General features: G+C 36.5%; 2 protein-coding genes across 4 annotated transcripts in view; one reads left to right on the plus strand and one right to left on the minus strand.

Annotated features, from left to right (window-relative positions):
- Positions 1-1,008: 1,008 nt before the first annotated feature.
- LOC121731978 (protein downstream neighbor of son homolog) lies at positions 1,009-6,828 on the minus strand. Of its 2 annotated transcripts, none has more exons than XM_042121693.1 (10): positions 6,654-6,828; positions 6,447-6,562; positions 6,176-6,377; positions 5,728-5,861; positions 4,986-5,211; positions 4,118-4,265; positions 2,964-3,169; positions 2,090-2,293; positions 1,744-1,936; positions 1,009-1,251 (listed from the first exon to the last, which is right to left on the minus strand). In XM_042121693.1, exons 1-10 carry the CDS (start codon positions 6,732-6,734, stop codon positions 1,079-1,081), a joined length of 1,683 nt encoding a protein of 560 aa, XP_041977627.1. In that variant the 5' UTR covers positions 6,735-6,828; the 3' UTR covers positions 1,009-1,078. The 2 variants fall into 2 exon arrangements, with proteins under 2 accessions (XP_041977627.1, XP_041977626.1); XM_042121692.1 differs by having other exon boundaries at positions 1,009-1,254.
- A 3,505-nt stretch (positions 6,829-10,333) lies between these two features.
- LOC121731562 (NADPH oxidase 4-like) overlaps positions 10,334-19,649 on the plus strand; it is a 28,971-nt gene continuing 19,655 nt past the window's right edge. For both annotated transcript variants that reach the window (XM_042121044.1, XM_042121045.1), the window contains exons 1-3: positions 10,334-10,626; positions 18,080-18,175; positions 18,260-18,458. In XM_042121044.1, coding sequence (XP_041976978.1) covers positions 10,576-10,626; positions 18,080-18,175; positions 18,260-18,458 — 346 coding nt within the window. In that variant the 5' untranslated portion in view covers positions 10,334-10,575. The remainder of the gene's footprint in view (positions 10,627-18,079; positions 18,176-18,259; positions 18,459-19,649) is intronic.

The following is a 19,649-nucleotide window of genomic DNA, read 5'->3' on the forward strand; positions in this document are numbered from 1 at the left end:
GGGTAATTTTTATAAACGGGAAAATTTAATTTTTATAAAGTGGAAAAAAATACCCAAACGACGATTGAGACTTTAACAACTTTTTAAATCGTTTTAATATTTAAAAAACGGTGGCTCGTAGCATAGCTCGTAGGGAAAAAATATTGGTACATTTTTGTAGATATTTTGTTTAGGCATTTTTTTTAAAAACCTTACCGTTCCCATACAGTGCACAGTGGAACTATGGGGGACTTTCAAATATCATTTGTAATCATGTTCTAAACAATATTAACGATTTTCAGCTTGGTGCGAATTTTTGCAACCAAATGTCAGGGGTTGCCAATCTTTTTCAGGATGCGGCGCAGTTACACGTCACAATAATTTGTCATGGCACCCTACTCTACCTAGCTATTACAAAAAGATGCATAAATAAACCCCTTTAATAGTTATAGTTAGGTTAAACTGGTAAATAAATATAGCTAATAAACAAATATGTAATCATGTACCGGGATTCTATAATTAATATTATAATATTTGTGGTACTGGTTTTGGATAATGATGGAGGATCGACTCACGGCGCCCCTCTTGCCTTTCCACGGCGCACCAGGGCACTGCGGTGCCCAGTTTGGGAACCCCTGGTCTAACTTGACTGGGATATGTTATGGGAAAATTAAAGCGTGATATTGACAATAAAATTGCTAGTCTAGGGTAACATATGCAGAGGTGTTTGTATTAAATTTTTTTGACCTACCCACTAATTTGAAGATTTTTCTAGTGACTAACTGGGGTTAAGAATTAAGAGAACGAATATACATATAGGTTTATATTTGTTCCATTTTTTTTGTGAATTGAAACAAATTAATAAGGGTAGCCCATAACATAAAAATAGTGTAGTAGCCCATAAATTAAAAAATTATAGTCTTTCAATTTTGAAAGGCTATAATTTTTTTTAATATTACAAATAATAATACTTTAGGCAATGTTTGAATTTGTTGAATATATGAATATATAAATAAAAGTAAAGCTTGTAAAAATAAATTTCATTCAATTCATGATTCACATTAGGCATTCATAAATTAGTGCACAAACATACAAATTATCACCACGTATAAGTCCCGTCTTCATTACACTTTACACTGTCTATGGACTGTATTAGGCTGGGGTCGGGCGAGCAAAACAGTTTGAGCATGTCCTCGCTCAGGCCGCAGTCCGATAGGTTCTCCTTGTTAAAAGCCTTCGAGAAATGGTTAGGTTCGTTTTCCTTTGTCGACTCTTCTGTAACGAAATGCGTTTATAAGTTACAAATTTTATATGTCGCACATGGGGTTTGGAACCAGAAACTAATATGTTTAAAAAAGCATGAAGTTTTCACAAATCCTTGGAAAATGTTATTATTATACTATTAAGTAAAAAAAAAAACTAAACATGGATGCCGCTGAACACATAGAACGCGAAATAATTCGTTCGTGATTATAAGAATCAAGTAGCAATAAATCAATGCAGCAATGTACGCTATGCTAGATCGGACTGAAAATATTTCATTGAGAATATGTCTACGGTCTCCCGCATCCGTTTGTCCACCTTACTATAATTTTTAAAATACTATTATCCGAACTCATTACAATTTTTAGATTTTGTCATTTTCTAGTAAAATAATACTGAATAATGTATGAATAATACTGAATAATTTGTAAAGACGTTATTGAAGAATAACGTCTTTACAAATTATTCAGTCTCCGAGTGAGGCCGTAAAAATATTGTTACCTTCAGCGAGCACGCGCGCGGCGTACGAGAACGCCAGCGTGGGGGCGTGGTGCGCGAACGTGGCGCTGAATTGAGCCGCTGCGGACGAGCGCAGCAGCCGCAGCAGCGAGTGTAGCGCCGTCGGCAGGATCGGGCCGCGCAGCTCGATCGAGTAGTACTTCTTGCTGTCGCACGTTATCGTGTTCTCTCGTACCTGGCAATTATGTAATCGCGTTTGAGTTTCGTTTATGAGTGCTAAGAGCAATATAAACATGGTATTTTGCGAATTTTGTAAAGCAACATTATTATATTTAATCTTTATTTTTTATTCATACAAATACTACAGGATTGTATTTAAAAGGACTACCTTGAGCGACTGTAGCGCTGCTCCGTGGAATGCAGTCGGTGCGAGCAGTGTGGGCGGCACAGCGGCAAGCGGGCCGGCCGCAGCGACCAGCGAGCGGCAGTTGAGCAGCCAGTTGAACAGCGCTTGAGCGTCCGCGCCGCGTGCCGCCGCCAGCGACGCCGCCGCCGCGTCTACCACGCTCTCTGCTGCCACTGTTACGCGCGTCTGAGAAAAGTTTATAAGTGTCTGTGTACGAATAATAAAAACTAAGGAAGAGTAACTCCATCAAAAAAATTGTACCAAGAGGCTACAAAATGTGACCCGAATACATGCACTTTATGCATGCATTCGGTACACAATTTTATGTCTTAATACAAGTGACTTTTATTGTGAACGGTTTCATTTCGTAAATTTGAGTGTTAGTGTTTCGTAGCTATTGTCATATATGTGCCAAAAGGAACCATTGAAACGATTGAAGTATGGGAGTTACATTTCCTTAGTTTTTTTTATTCATAGGTGTCTGTTAATTCGTACGGTATATTTGTTCCGATGTTCTATAGGATTTTTTCATGCAACTGGGGTAAAGTTATTGGAATTGTTGAGCATACTAAATACCAATGTTGAATGCAAAAGATCACAACTAGCAAAAAGACACTTCATGCTTAAACCGCTCTTATGTCTCAAGTCTTAAGCCATTTTGTTTGACTTGGAGTTACTTTGAGTCTCAAGAAATCTGATAGTAAATGCAAAAAAATATAAGATTGCAACGCGACAAACGAGTTTTTCTGCGAACGAACATTCACACAACAATCAACATCTAGCAATATCTTAACAAAGTGAAAACTACTTTCTTTTTTACAATAATTGTATAAAGTATTTCTTATACAAGACCAACCTGAGCGTGATTGATCCTCCTAATCTCCTCAGTCTCAAGTCCCATTTGTGAGAGGAACTCGTCGGGGTCCTCCTCGTCCCCCGAGCAGTATTTGTTCTCCGTACCCTCCATGGTCTCGTAGCAGCTGTCAAACGACGAGTTTCGCGCCCCATCGTCTGACGTGTTCCTCTTCTTGTCAGGTCGTAGAGGCATTGTGAACTCGACATCTGAAAGTAATGTTTCATTTGAAGTTACTATGGCGCGGTTGTATTGAAGAGGGAGTATGAATTAGACTTTAGAGGGTGGCAAAAAGCTATTATTTTTTAAATATACATGAATTACATTTTGTATTTAACTTTTTTGAAATCGGGTTTAAGAGGATACACCAGGGGCGAGAGAAATTGAAAATAGGTATTTGAAAATGTATTGCTGTCTCACCAATCTCAAGTCTCCCACCGCAGAGCGCGTAAGAGGCAACACGACAAAAGTTCTAATATAAGAACAGAAAATCTTCGATTCGTTGTCCGCTGATTCCTTCTCCAAAACTTAACCGATTTAAGACTTTTTTCATTAAGATTTAAAGCATGGCTTGAGCTGTGTTCCTATGTTTTATTTTTTTTGTATATTTTAGTCAGTTTTGTTTTCTAGGTGTTTGAACACAGAGGAAAATCTTGCCATTTTTTTGGGTTTTTGGACGTTCTTATCTTTTTTAATAATAAAATTATGAAAAAAAAGAAAACATAGGGACATGCTAATAGTGGCCATTGATATTGAGGAAAAAAATCATAACTCTACCGGCATTATCCTGGGAGGAAACAGGGGACAGCGTTTGTATGGGAAAACGGCGGTGTGGAATCCTCTTAAGATACTTTACAAATGCCGCGGCATTTGTAAATATCTTAAACCCGATTTCACGACCATAGTCATTTTTATTAATGTATGGAAGGAGCGGCCTGCCTAAAGAGCAGGGCAGGATTTATATTTTTTATGATAGGCCACTTTCATTTTGCCACCACTATGTACGAACTTTGTCGCCATCTTAGGACGTTGCTCCGTGGGGCACCATATAGGACGCTGCCCTATGGTCTGCAGCGTTCTATGGTGTCCTAGATCCAGGATGGCGGCAAAGTCAGTCAAAGCCATAGCCTATACATAAATACAGAGCTGCTACTCACCCTCTTGTTTCATCGCCCGTCGCAGGCCTCGTGTGGTGGGAGCTATGAGCGCGCTGGGCTCGGCGGCGCCCACGCCGGCCGCGCGGAACAGCACGGTGAAGCTGTTCGCGCACACGTAGAAGTACGGGCAGTGGCGGGCGCGCAGCAACTACAAATAAATCTAATATATCCATTTCTAGTGTCATAGTGTTTGTGCGCGAACTCCTCCAAAACGGTTCAACCGATTTTTAATGAAATTTTGTATGTAATTTTGTTAGGCCTGAGAATAGGTTTTGAGGTTTTTATTTACTTTTCATATTCATATTTCATACTAGAAATAATTTATATGGCAAAACGACGTTAGCCGGGTCAGCTAGTGTCATTATAACTTAGGGCTCCCACACAAAGCTGCGAATTAGCATCGCATCGCAAAAATCTGCAACAAAGCTCATACTAAAAATGACATTGCGATGCGATGCGAATACGCATTTTTGTGCGGGAGCTCTTTAGGAACAAGTATGCATCATTGGCAAAGACGTCTTTGTGGTAGACAGGAAAAGGACGCGCAGTAGTCCTTTTCCTGTCTACCACAAGTCAATCTAAAGGAATGGACCCAGGACAGTAGCGTACACATTCCCATGTTTCAGCCTGTTTAACAACCACCGGTAGTTTATTATTTGTATTGTTAATTTTTAATTATACATATTATTTATAAAATAATATATTCTTTTCAGATCTAATTTATATCTATTTGTAAATAATATATATTTAATACACTCCCAATTAAAAAGTGGATTATTTACCATGAAGTAGAAAAAATCTACAAGATGTGCCTGATTCTTTTTGCATACCAATATGAATGAAACTCTTAAATTATAAAAAAACCCACTTGAAACAATGACCTAAAGCTCTCTGTCCATTCAGTCATGAGAGCCTGTTTAACTTCTTCATTAGTTGCCATAAAGTTGGTGGCTGCGACCTTCCCAGACGAGCGGGGGAACAAGTTTAGCCATGGTAGGTGTGGATGTTGCCAGTACAGGCACGTCTGGTGGAACCTCGCCTTCGGTGATGTGTCTAGTGTGGGAGACGATGTGGTGTCCAGACATCTCACAAACCTGATGGCAAAACCATTAGGACAATGTTAGTTCTAATTAATTAATTTGGAAATGCATTTAATGAACATAATTATTATTTTCTGTAACATGCAAAAAATTCCCATCCCAATTTTATGATTTTTCAAACTTTTAATATGATGTTACGTAATAAAACCACATCTCATAATTTTACAGTAATGTTATAATGTTAAAGTGTTTGTATGTTTATTACTTCTGTATGCAAAAAGTACTACCATTTTAATCAAACTTGGTATGGTATTATTTTAAGCTTATTTATTGAAAAAATCATTTAGTTGAGGCTATTTTGTTATTTATCTCTATAGCATATTGTATTATCGTTAGCTGTAAACCAATTAATTCAACAAGCCCCATACGGTCACCGGTGATCGAGACAAAAATAGAAATTCTATTGTGACTCGTTTTTTCTCGATCGACGGGTTAATAATAAGGTTAAACAAACAACATACAACATGAAATAGTCAAGAAGAAAGTCTTAAGAGTCTCTCTCTCTCTTACCCTGTAATCCCTGATGCCTCCTCACTGGCTTTGAGTTTAGACGTCCAGGGAAAAGGTTTTGGGGACATGACCCTTAATTTTGTTTTCAATGCCCAATCTATTGCTAGGTGGTTGTATTTTGGTTCACCTACTGGCTAAAAATATGAAAAAAATAGTTTAATTTTATATCATTTATGCACTTTGCATCATAAAAAAGTTGAAAAACACTGCATTACACTATACACAACATTTTTAATTGGGGCAACTATCACTGTGTATTTATTCTGCCAAGTCACAAAACAGAAAAATATTTACCCTGTAAGGCATGTCATAATATAATATCAATGCAAAAAGCATGTTAAAAAGCAAAAATTTTTCAAATATTTGTTGTGAATGTTTTGTTTTTATTCATTAAGCCCCATACGGTCAATGGGCTAAATCTTCATTGTAAAATAATAAACAATCTTACAGTTTTTACAGTGTGATCTGCTGTAAACTTCTGTAATAAGTTAGAAAAGGTAGATAGCTTCTCTGTGTCCACATCTTGAGAAGGTTTCTCAGGTACTTTGGCTGGCAGCTTTAAAATTTGAAACAGTGTTTTGTCACTTGATTCCTCTAAAGGTGTTGGTTTATCTAATTTAATTTTTTTATTATCCTGTTCACTGTTTGATCTGAAAGATACATTATTTTTTGAAAACTGTGTTACATATACAATTGGAATTTATGTGGTGTATCTTTACTTTGAAAATGGATTCCTTCTTTTATCTCCATTCAGTATTCTGGAAAAATCTAAATCCACCTGTTTTTCTACTACTTTCTCTTCGCTCACGGTAGATGCTGGTTGCTTCATGCGCTCCTAGATTATAAAACAGAAAAAAAACTTCATAAATAACTAAACAAACAATCTTTTCAAAACTTTTACATGAGGTATAAGTATCCATGCCTACCTGTAGAGCTTTTTTTCGCTTCTTCATTGTATGCAATCGCATAACTTCCTTTGGTGTCTTCCATGGTGAAGGCGGATCCATTAATTTATTGTTTTTACTTAGTTTACCTTAACAATAACTTATAAATTTAATAATATTAAAATTATGACTTATGACCGTTTACATAAAAACAGCATCGTTTTTGACAGATGTAAACAAAAGGTGAGAATACAATGACAGTTTCTTCTCCCTCTTTGAAGTTATTATTTTTTGAACTTTCGGTAGAAAGCGGCTAGCGTAAACTGTAAAGTAGCGTATAATACGAAGGTTTATTTCTAACTACCGGCTGGCGGCTACCACTACCATAATACATAAAATATTATTATACTAATTTGAGTAATTATCAATACCAATATTATTAATGCGGAAGTGTGTCTGTCTGTCTGTTTGATACCTTTTCACGCCTAAACCGCTGAATCGATTTTGCTAAAATTAGGTATGGAGATACTTATGAGGCCCAGGATTAGGAAACGACATACTCAACATAGGATATTTTTTATCCCGAAAAAAAATCGTTTACCATTCGTGGAAGATCCGTATGGTCTTCCAAGAATGGTAAACGATTTTTTTCGCAATGGAATGGTCGTCCAGCTAGTAAATAATAAAAGTACGGTCTACACACCGCTTTTATCTTAACTGAGTAGTGTTTCGGGCTATATGCTCAGTGGTCAACTAGTGACTGGTGGTCAACTGAATGGATCTCCGCCGTCCGGTCTCCATTTTCCCCACAGCGAGGGCTGAACTCAACAATTAGCTGTCATCATAGCTAGTTTAACCTGTTTGTCATCATAGCTATACTGTACTCGGCGAAATATGGCGGTAGCGGTCATTGACTCCCTGTCAAAAACTTGTCATTTTCTATACAAAGCCACGATTGACAACATCTGACACTTCATTATCAATCGCGGTTTATATAGAAAATGACAAGTTTTTGACAGGGAGTCAATGACCGCTACCGCCATGTTTCGCCGGGTACAGTAAGTATAGTAAGTAGTACGCTGTACGTCGCAAAGTTGTCTTATACTGGCAGCCTTCATGTCTGTCGGGACTCGGATTACGGCTCATGAACGTCATGACGGATGACGATGAGTTCTAGTCAGTATAGGCTACTAGCAGCTACGGTTGTTTATTACGGTAGTTTACCCAGTGCCGAATTTATATTTTTAGGGTTCCGTACCCAAAGAGTAAAAACGGACCCTATTACTAATACTTCGATGTCTGTCTGTCCGTCTGTATGTCTCCAGGCAGTATCTCAAGAACCGCTATAGCTAGATTTCTGAAACTTTCACAGTTTGTGTATATCTGTTGCCGCTATAACAACAAAATATACTAAAAACAAAATAAATTAAATCCCATACTAATTTATTGCAATTTTTGGCTCGACATTAAGAGGAGTCCACACCGCCGTTTTTCCATACAAACGTTGTCCCCTGTTTCCTCCCTGGATAATGCCGGTAGAGTTATGATTTTTTTCCTGAATATATTATATGGCCACTATAATTAGCATGTCCCTATGTTTCCTTTTTTTCATAATTTTATTATTAAAAAAGATAAGAACGTCCAAAAACCCAAAAAAATGGCCAGATTTTCCTCTGTGTTCAAACACCCAGAAAACAAAACTGGCTAGAATATACAAAAAAATAAAACATAGCAACGCAGCTCAAGCCTTGCTTTAATTCGTAATGAAAAAAGTACTTAAATCGGGTAAGTTTTGGAGAAGGAATCAGCGGACAACGAATCGAAGATTTTCTGTTCTTTTAATAGAACTTTTGTCGTGTTGTCTCTATCGCGCTCTGCGGTGGGAGACTTGAGATTGGTGAGACAACATACATTTTCAAATACCTATTTTCAATTTCTCTCGCCCTTGGTGTATCCTCTTAATAATGGCAATAGGTAGTCACTTGAAATGTTCACAAAATAATTAATACAATTTAAATAAAATAAATAATTATAGGAAGCTTCCATACAAAATGTTTTAATTCACGACGTTGAATTTGGACGTATATTATAAAAAAGCTACTAGTATTCTTTATAAGTAGCTTTAACATTTCCGATCGCCATTTTACAAAAATGCAAATCATACAATTTCATCATCATCATCATCATCATATCAGCCTATAGTCGTCCACTGCTGGACATAGGCCACAATTTCATCCCTCATAGTAATTTCCATTCCGTAGAAAAACGAAGATTGTGGAATGTGGAGTTCAGCAGCAATTTTGAATGTATCTATAATCTATAATAATAATACTTAAGTATATAAAACTCAAAGGTGACTGTCATGGTGATCTATCAACGCACAGCCCAAACCACTGGACGGATCGAGCTGAAATTTGGCATGCAGCTAGATGTTAATATGACGTAGGCATCCGCTAAGAAAGGATTTTGATCAATTCTACCCCCACGGGGATGAAATAGGTAAAATAAAAATAATAAAAATAAAAAACTCTTTATTCAAACAAACAAAACAGACCAATTAGCACACGTTACAAAAACAGAAATAGTTTGAATTGGCGGCCTTACTGCTGGAAGCAGTCTCTACCAGGCAACCATAAAATATAACTAAAAATATTTAAAATAAAAATAAGATAAGATACTATTAGTATATAAATAAATAAATATAATACACAAATAAATATAATAGATACTTTATACCGCATAAAATAAATACATTTAAGTAATATAATAATATGAATCGAAGAAGAGGATAAATCGTAAGGGTTTAAGAGTTTGCAGCTAAATCTAAGTAATATTGTTTGAGTCTTTTTTTAAAAGTATCAATAGATTTGGACTTATGTATGCTTTCGGGTAAAGAATTCCACAGACGAATAGCAGAGACGGTGAAGGAAGAGTCATAGAAGTTAGTGTTGTGGGAAGGGAAGGCAAGAGTTAATTTATTGGCTGAGCGAAGTGTAGGATGCTTGTGTCCAAGAAAGGTAAAGTTTTGTTTGAGGTAAGCAGGAGTTTTGGGATTAAATAGAATATTAAAAAGAAGATGAAGAATATGTGTATTCCGACGCATAGTAGGTAGTGGATGAAACTGTCAATTTTAAACCGATCGGGGCTCGGGCTGAGACTTTGATACCTAATTAATAATAATACTTCTTAACGCGAGCGAAGCCACGAGAAAAAGCTAGTTACCTATAATATTGCACAGCGTGTGTAACATTACTGACTGAACTTATAATTTTTCCCTAATTTCTGTTTAAAGCAATTTTATTTTAGGTAACATTAGCCCTAGATTTATAAACAGGACTTGTAGGCCTAGGAGCGACAGCATACTAAGTGGGCGGCAGATTTCGTACATGATGGGGGGGACGGTCGAAATAAAGTGGCCTACACTCATAAATAATCGGCCAAGTGCGAGTCGGACTCGTACACGAAGGGTTTCGTACTGATATAGAGCAAAAATAGCACAAAAATTGTGTATTAAGTAAATATTCTTAAAACACGAATTGAATTTAAGTACCTACTAAATTCACGATTGACTTTTATATGGATAGCAAAATGCAGCGGCTTACTCTGTAGTTATTTTAGCTGGCTAGTTATTTATTACTAGCCAGCAGAAATCAGAATCACAGACGGTGAGAAAAGCTGAAGTGAACTGAATAATTTGCGATGACCTGTCGAATCTCAGCCGTGTTACTCCCGCGCGCTTGAACGCGGCAGTCACATGCCTGCACTCTCGTCCGCACCATCCACGCGTTCGGCTGAATAATTCTGAAAGTTACAGCCACGTTGAGCTTAAATAAAAAAATAAAATGCGTGGGAAAACATTAGAAAAACATGAAGAAATTTCGTAATCTTGAAATTCCAATTTTAAAAATGTGTAAAGCGCCGCTATTTCTTGATATTTTATTTTTAAGTAAAAATTAAACCAAAAATGGCAAGATACAGTGACTGCTGGGCATTTATAACAAACCGCATTTATTTGGTAAGTGAATTTATTTTATCAATGTTAATTAAATACATAAAAATGTTTTTCAAACTCTACTCAACTTTGTGTACTTAATTACATATTTACCTACCGTAAGTACGGTACTTAGGTAAAGTTGTTAACTATTACAATTTTCAACTTTTAAAAGACCTTCTTGTGAAAATATTAATGACACACATTTTGATTAAATATAATGTGCTGCGAATTAAATAGCCTTAGAATTAAATTTAAAATGTAGAGCTAAGAACCTTACAGAGTTTAATGCATGTCGTACATTAGCCAGATTTTGTATAAAAATAAATAAGTAATCAAAATAAGTACTTATCTAAATTCTAAAGTAATATTTTTTATCTAAATACACGATAAAATTATTAATAAAATAAATAATAATTAGCTAAACTCATAATAATAGTGCATGATTTGAATTTAAATAAAACTCCATAACATTACGTGTGCTCTACCTACTCAAAAATTCAAATTTTATGGCGCTTTTGACCTTCTAAAAGAAATAAAAAGCTAAGTTTTGTTTCGTAATAATATTTTGAGATAGTTAACTCTGGGTATAACATTAACAAAGGGCTATAATAAAAAAATCGTCCAAGTGCCAGTCGGACTCACGCACGAAAGGGTTCCGTACCGGTATAGAGCGAAAGTAGACAAAAAATTGTGTTTTTTGTATGGGAGCCCCCCTTAAACAGACTTCGAAGTCTTAGTAATAGGGTCCCGTTTTTACCCTTTGGGTATGGAACCCTAAAAATAGTTAGGAACATAATATTAAGTATAAGAGTATAGAATGGTATAGATAATAAGTAATTTACATTTACTTTATACTCCTTAGAATAAGTTAATCCATCAATCTGTAAATTATTTAAACCTTTTTTTCAAATAAATTGAGAAATAAAAGCTGCTAACTGCTAAAACTATCAATGCAAATATCGCGCGATGATGCATGCTTCCCAGAATTACCACAATGTCGTCATCAAAATACATATTAAATATACACAATGCGGCATTCGTTCACAGAAGTAAAGGTGTTCCTTTAAGTTCTTCCTTCCAGTAAGTAAAGGTTTAAAGGTGAGGTATTCTGGAACTGAGTCATGGTCGCAAATTTTAAGCCGGTTACACAGTTTCTTGCCTTGATGACCATTGACCATAGATTAATTTAACTACAAATAAGGCCAAATACCTATTCCTGTATAAAAGTAAGAAGAGCCATGACTGGAAACACACTTGTTCAACCTCTGGATAAGCATTATTGCTTAATGCTTATGTGTAATTGGTTTTTTAATTAACGATGATCCCATTTTTCGGGCCCCCCTGATTCATCAAACACTAGTTTTAAATAATAGTTAAGGTTATCTACCCTTTTTTTACATGGGGAAATGCTTTGCGCATCCTCGCCGGATTGGGGACATCGGCCGGAGTATGTGGTACTCGCCGTAGGATCTACCCACTAAAACCCCATGGTGCTCCACTCCCCGCTTAGTCATCTACTACCGGTCTACTTATTCTGTGTCAACCAAATCCAGGTTACCGCCCTCATCGCTGTTGTTATTGCCAAATAGTAAATACTGTTATTTAAACACAGATATGACACGTTTTGCAAAAATCTGCTCTATCTACTCGTTTCTTCGATCTTCGCCTGTTCCTGTCGTGGAACTCGTGGACCGTTCACCGTGGTCATGTGGTCGGGTTACGTGAATCATAGTTTTATTGCATTCTCGGCAAAATTCGCGAGTAGGAATTTCGTTAACAGTTAACCCGTGGGTGTTCCAAAAATAAAATAATTAGCACGATTTTTAGTATGCAGTTCGCAGAATGTATTTGGATTTTAGCTTTAGAACAGATTGTTTTCGCTGAAAAACACGACCTAAAGTTTGCTAAAGCAAACTTTAGGTCGTGTTTTTTTTGTTCACAAAATTGTGCAAATAGATTTTGTAAACAAAAAACATATAACCTCTTCGTTTTTGGAAGACGGTTAACAAAATGTAGTAAATGAAATGTTCTGAATTCTGATCGATATATAGATATCAGGGATGTTGCGGATCCCGATTTTTTCACATCCGCGGATGCGAATGCGGATGCGGACTTTTAGAGGTTCACATCAGCGGATGCGGATGCGGATGCAGATGTTTCGGATCCTACATAAATATAGTTTATAAAATGAAAAAGTATTATTTTAATTTTTAATTAATGCGTTACAAAATAATAGTACAAATTTTTTTATTAATATCAAGCTAATTTTTTGTGAGTGGCTTCATTTTGAAACGCATTTTGAATATAACAATCATAATCGAAATATTAAATCATATTTATCTTTGTTAGCTACCACTTTCGCAGAGGAAATTGTTGTTCCTTTTATCAAAATGAAACTGCTTACAAAAAATTACCTTGATAGTAATAAAAAAATTGTTCTAGGGAACTTATACTATAATAATACTTTTGTATTAAAGAGATCATAATTTGTAAAGGAAAATTACATTAATTCCCCTGTATTAACATCTACCACTTTTTTGTTAGTAAGTACACGAATTTATAAATAGGAGCATAAAGCATTATACTTAAATTATTAAATAGTAATAATGCCGCTTCTTATTAAGTAAGAAGCACAAACAAACACGTGGTGATTAATTTACACAAGACAATAATTAATGCACCACAATAAACGCGTCAGATCCTGTGACCGTTTTTAGGGTTCCGTAATCAACAAGGAACCCTTATATTTTCGGTCTATCTGTCCGTCTGTCTGTCTGTTTCTCCGCGGTTTCGCTCAGAGAATAGCCTACGAAGCCGAAATTCGGCATGAATGCACATACATAATTATAAACGGTGTCGACAAAATGGTATAATATAAAACCTTTAAAAAATTTATGGGACCTCCCTTACACACCAAGCGGGGATAAGTCTTTTTATTTTGCGTCCACTCCACCGTGTGTGGTGTCGTTGGGGTTTTAAAAAATATTACGAGTATTATTATTCGAAGAAATATGCAATGTTTTAAAGTGGAAGAAATCGTTGGTGTCCAGTGTCTCCCCCTTCTACCAGCTATTAGCTAAACGGTTGATTCTGAAAAATATGTGGAAAAAATCACGGGAGTAGGAAATATGCAAAATAATTTTGAAAGAAAATCATCCCGGCTAAGAAGACTTTATAAGTTATTGAGAAGTACACAGGAATTTTTCGTTCAAATTACTTTGAATGTAACTGAGATGATGTTGTTAGTAGTGTAAAACATGTTATAATTGTACATTCATTGACGATACAAAACTTATCAAAAACTGGCGGTACTACGGTACCCTCTATTGCGCGTGGCCGATACGCACTTGGCCGCCTTTTTCGCTCCTATTGGTCATTTGTCACGCGCAAACGGCACGCGCCATTCACAGACCCCGCCGCATTTTTTTATTGTCGCAACTCGTATGACATTCGCATCCGCATAAAAATCCGCATCGATTTAATGCGGATGCGGATGCAGAGGCGGATGTCCAAATATATGCGGATGCTCCGCATTTGCGGATGCGGATGCAGATATTCGCAACATCCCTGATAGATATAATATAAGACCAACGTGCTAGCTGCTAACAGGTTTCATTTTGGATTTTAGTAACCATATTTTATATAGTAATCTGTGCCCACTGCCCCAGCTTCTCAAAGCTCTACAGTTTTTGCTGTTGAAAAATCTTATTTGTTTTTGTATTTAATTTATAACTTTATTTTTACGCAACAGTTATTTCTCAGGTTATTAGTTAGAATTAAACTCAAAGGGCCATTTTTACAATCGCATTATAAATAGGCTCTCATATTATACGGACATGCCCATCACTGCGGTCGAACTGATCGCAGACTGATCTGACCGGTCACAACTCACTCTAAAGGCTTAATGTAGGTGCAAAAACACAGTCTTTAAAACGTAAAATTTATTAAAAGATTTTGTCGTCCGTACTCACTGAACGACGTGTCACGAGACTTCGAGAATATTTGGATTACCTGCAACGATTTCGATTGTAATAACTTAATAAGCGACGCATCAGTTGTTAAGCGGATGCTTTCCAAAATCTTCCTAATAAGCCATTCCTAACTAAGCAATTGTATAACAAGCCCAGCTTTGTTTCATTGTAACTTAGCAATACATAGAATAACTACTAGTAACCTTGGCAATAGGCAATTTTCAGCTTCAGCGATCATCGATACACCATTCCGGCATTCAAGCCATTGACTGTCAAAGGCGTGAACGGCTATTGTGGCGGAAGATCGTATCGTGAGAACCGGCCTGGCAAACGTCTCTTTGTTCCTACTTCATGTGGAATATGTGCATTATGCATACAGGGAACTTGTATGTTATGACATGGACATGTGATTTTCAATTGAATATGAACTGTTACTGCAACTATGTATTACTTTATCTTCCCTTGGTACAATGTGCATTGATCGTTTGTTGCGATGATCTATCTGGGATAGCTCTTTAAGGTTCCGTACCTAAAAGATAAAGGCGATATAGACCCTATTTTCCCACCAGAACGAACCCACTAAAATGAAATAATTAACAAGAGAATCACATACAACAAAAGTTTTAACTGAACTCTTTATGCACGACTACGAGTAACACCCGGTCAGTTTTTGTGCGGCAATATTTTATGAAGTACAAACAACATGCGTCTGTTCCATAAAGTTAATATACCTAGCCGCTAGGTATATTAACTTTATGGTCTGTTCAGACTTCTAGCTCATTATCTTGTAGTAATACCAGTTAAAAATTATTTTAATAGGTACGTCAATATATTAAGGGCGCGTTCAGATGTGTCATGTGCGCGTTTTCTGCGCGCGCGGATTCAGCTCGCGTGTTTTCACAAACGCTGTACTACTCGTTTATACTACTCGTTTTCTGTGTTTTTTGCTGTAGCAAAAACGCACAGAAAACGAGTAGTATCTAAACGCACGCCTCTGAACGCGCCGTAAGAGTTCCGTGTAGTGTGTACTTAGAGCTATTTAAATATTTTCGTGACTTAATTATAATAATTCTTATTGATGCGTGTTCTTGCTGTGTCGAAAAGCACCTTAACCCACTTAAATACTTATGTACTATCAGCCATCAGGCAATTAATTTTATTGCTGGAAACATAATTAATTACCTGGGTACATCGAAAGAATATTAAAAGTTCCTAGAAATTATTATTCCAAGAACATAGGGTACCTACTTTTCTTTTTTAAAAGTTTTGGAGCCGTAAGCCTTTTTGTTTATGAAAATACCGCCTTACTAATAAACTTATTCTGCACTGTTTTTTGTAAATAAATTCAATAAATTTGCTTGTCCAGGACAAATACAATATTATGTCGTATCTCAAAACATTGTAGAACTAGTACATATTCTGCAAATTGTTAATCTTTCAAATATTAAGGTTATAAGGGCCTTTTACACCGTCCGTATTCTAGTATCCAATATTTATGCGTTACATGTAAAGAGTCTGGATGCCCTACTTCTACTCTCGCATAAAAGACGGCCTACGTCATACGTGCTTTTACGTTAAAACGTAGAGACCATGAGACCTATATTAGATCTATAAATCTATGAGACGTGGAAAATAAGAAATTTCTTGTTGACCATTACTTTCATTTACTTGATTAATTGAGCTTTCATCCTTTTCTGTCTTTGACTTTTAGGCTATACTTAATAGGTAACCCATTTTGGTAATAACATAATCTGCTTCATTTACTTATTTTTTATGCCTCAGACGTCAGTACGATTTGAGCGTGCAGCGTCACTGTTCCTAACACAAAGCATGTAAAAATACTACAGATTAACATTTAAAACAATTACAACGAGCCCGCTGCACGTTTCATACGAGCACCTGGGGCTGGGAAGCGGAAAGTCATCTCCATGATAACGTCCATTAATTAATGCGAGTCCACACTCGTATTGTCATCGGGTCCATTCAGACCGTCAAAGGCGTCGCTACGCACAACTACGTCGCGCTACGTCGCACAACGTGAAACGTCGTGAATAGCGTCTGCCGTCAAGTGGCAACGCTGTAAACTTTCGACGCACGGGATTAAATGTCCTTTTTCGAGCTCCCGCCAGCCGTGAATGGAATACAGAGGACCTACCGTCATATTTTAATTATGACAGCGTTTTACACGGACACCTACTGTAAGGGTTGGCACCCGCCAGGTTGCTAAATCTTCCAACAAGTTTGGCCGGACATTTTGGTGAAATAGCCGGACGCCTAGCCCAACAATTAAACATTATGTAGGCAAACAAAAACTACTCTTTTGATTGGGTACCTGGGTTAAATTGAATTCATAATTTAACATTTCGTTTTTGATTTTCGAAATTGCACACGCGAAAATCCTTACACGTCCTATATCCTATATCCTATATCCTAAAAGTTTTTATATGAAGTTTTTTAACTGAGTGTTTTGTGAAATATAAAAAGCTTAACAAAAATCAGACAAACCAACGGACAGCATTCTTTTTCATTAGACACGCAGTAAAGCCTACAATATCCAGTTTTATCTACACGCCTGGCAACCCTACTTTTATTAAGGTAAAGATTTTCTTCAATTTAGCAGGTTTTTGTAAAAAAGTAGAGGCTCTACTTTTTTTTCATAGAGATGAAAATCTTCAAAATGAGTCACCATTTAAATGGATCTTTAAAGCTTTGCATAATATAAGCTCTACTTTCAGAAGACCAAAGATTTGACGATTGATTTTCAGCACTCGATTTATATAAACCACGTAAAAATAAATATACAATCACGAAATAGTTTACACATTACAGTAACTGGGGAAGATACAACTATATTATTGTAGATACGATGTTATAAACACAGACACCTAAATCTAGACAAGATTTAGCGAAAAATGTAATTGTATAGCACTTGAATATTTTCAGTTCTTTTTTGCTAAATACCCTTTATAACGTATATATTGTTTCCGTCGTTGGCCTATGGATGGACAATAATTATAGGAAAGTATGATTGTGTATAAGGACATATTCGTCAATGATCGACGTCGATTGTAATTAATAATTATTACTCTAAACCAGTTCAAAACTCAAACTTTTTGTGTTCAAGGAAAACAAAAATATTTGGAGGTACACCACAAATTAATCAGTGTGTATAAGGCTTACTCTGAGCTCCTATCCCTTCGTCGATCGTACTTAGATGTCCCTTTTTTGGTACTTGGCACTAGAACTAAGTACGACAACTTTTTCCGAGGCACACCAACTGCTGACCAAGTGCCGGTACACCAGTGTACCGCGACACACACTTTGGGGATCCCTGCTTTAGACAGCTGCCCAGTTGGGCATCACGATTGTCCATCATAGTTATACTTAAACCGTATACATGAAGAGGGCTTTTAACTTATTGTAATTAATGAGCCACACTTAGAGCCGTAGAGCCCTAGCCCTTTTAAAAACAAAATTAACATTTGATTTTTTTTTTGTTTCAGACAACATGGATCTCACTAGTCATTTATATATTTTATAATTCGTATATTTATTACCTGAGTGGTCGTCAATTTTATTATTTAAGAGAAATTTTAGGGGTAAGAAGGATCTTTTACATTTTTCTTATACTACTTATTATTGTACTTTTACCTAACTACTTACATTATTTGTTTTTTTTACAGATAGGTCTATGTGTATCCCGTGGTACAGCAGCGGTTTTAAATGTATGCTGTGCTCTAGTCCTGGTGCCTATGTGTAAGAAACTGAACCTGGTGCTATATAGAATACTCTCGAAGCTATGTCCTGGCATGTTCTTCCTCTGGTTGGAGAAGATGAAGAGCTTTCATATGACCGTCGCCATCACCCTCGTTATTTTTGCTGGTAAGAAAATATAAACACCAAACCTTGCTTATACAAATATTTACACATCGAATTGTCTGATTGTCTTTTTCTGGCTTATTGGAGAAGTAATTTGATAGAGGAAGACAGCGGAACTTTTTAACTATTTAGTATTTACGCATACATTTAAAGCATCTTTATAATAGTACGATTACATTTTTTTTTAATTCTTTTATTGCAGATATTTTTTTAGTTTGATTTAACAGTAATTCATCAAGCCCCATACGCTCACCGGTGAACGAGACACAATAGAATATCTATTGTGTCTCGTTTTCCCACGATCGATGGGTTATTTTAGAATTCTAATGATAAAATAATAACTATGACGTGGGAGAGCCATGCTTCGGCACGAATGGGCCGGCTCGACCGGAGAAATACCACGTTCTCACAGAAAACCGGCGTGAAACAGCGCTTGCGCTGTGTTTCGCCGAGTGAGTGAGTTTACCGGAGGCCCAATCCCCTACCCTATTCCCTTTCCTACCCTCCCCTATTCCCTTCCCTTCCTATCCCTACCCTCCCCTATTACTCTATTCCCTCTAAAAGGCCGGCAACGCACCTGCAGCTCTTCTGATGCTGCGAGTGTCCATGGGCGACGGAAGTTGCTTTCCATCAGGTGACCCGTTTGCTCGTTTGCCCCCTTATTTCATAAAAAAAAAAACTATTATAAGTAATAAGTATATCTAAACTCTAAAGCCTTAGTTAAGAATTGCGTAAAATGTAGAGCGACATTATTTTATTCCTCAGAAAGCTTCACAGGATAAACTGAGAAGTAATAACCGCACAATATGCTTATCTGAAACGCTTCTAGGGTTAATAAATCGATGACAACTATGAAATTACATTAGGCCATTCCTGAACGAAGATTGTAGAGCGCCTTTTGATTTCCGGGACTCGGAGTTCTTCTAACAGGATTTTACAATTTGTAGTATTTATTTTCTAGGTACCTAGTTCTTCAATTTCAGTTAATTTATCATGTATAAATTTTAATATTTGTTAGTCTTGTGTTTTCATAATTATATTCGTGAGAGTCCGTAAGGTTAATATTAGAAGGGAAGTGATAAAGGTAGTTACGTTGAATAATATACGACGAAAAAATTATATACAACTCCGTACCCAAAGGGGTAAAGTATTAATATTCTTGCCTCCAATCGGTGTAAGGTTTTTTCCGCCCAA

The sequence above is a fragment of the Aricia agestis genome, chromosome 11 (genome assembly GCF_905147365.1).
Source record: "Aricia agestis chromosome 11, ilAriAges1.1, whole genome shotgun sequence".
Classification (NCBI taxonomy): domain Eukaryota; kingdom Metazoa; phylum Arthropoda; class Insecta; order Lepidoptera; family Lycaenidae; genus Aricia; species Aricia agestis.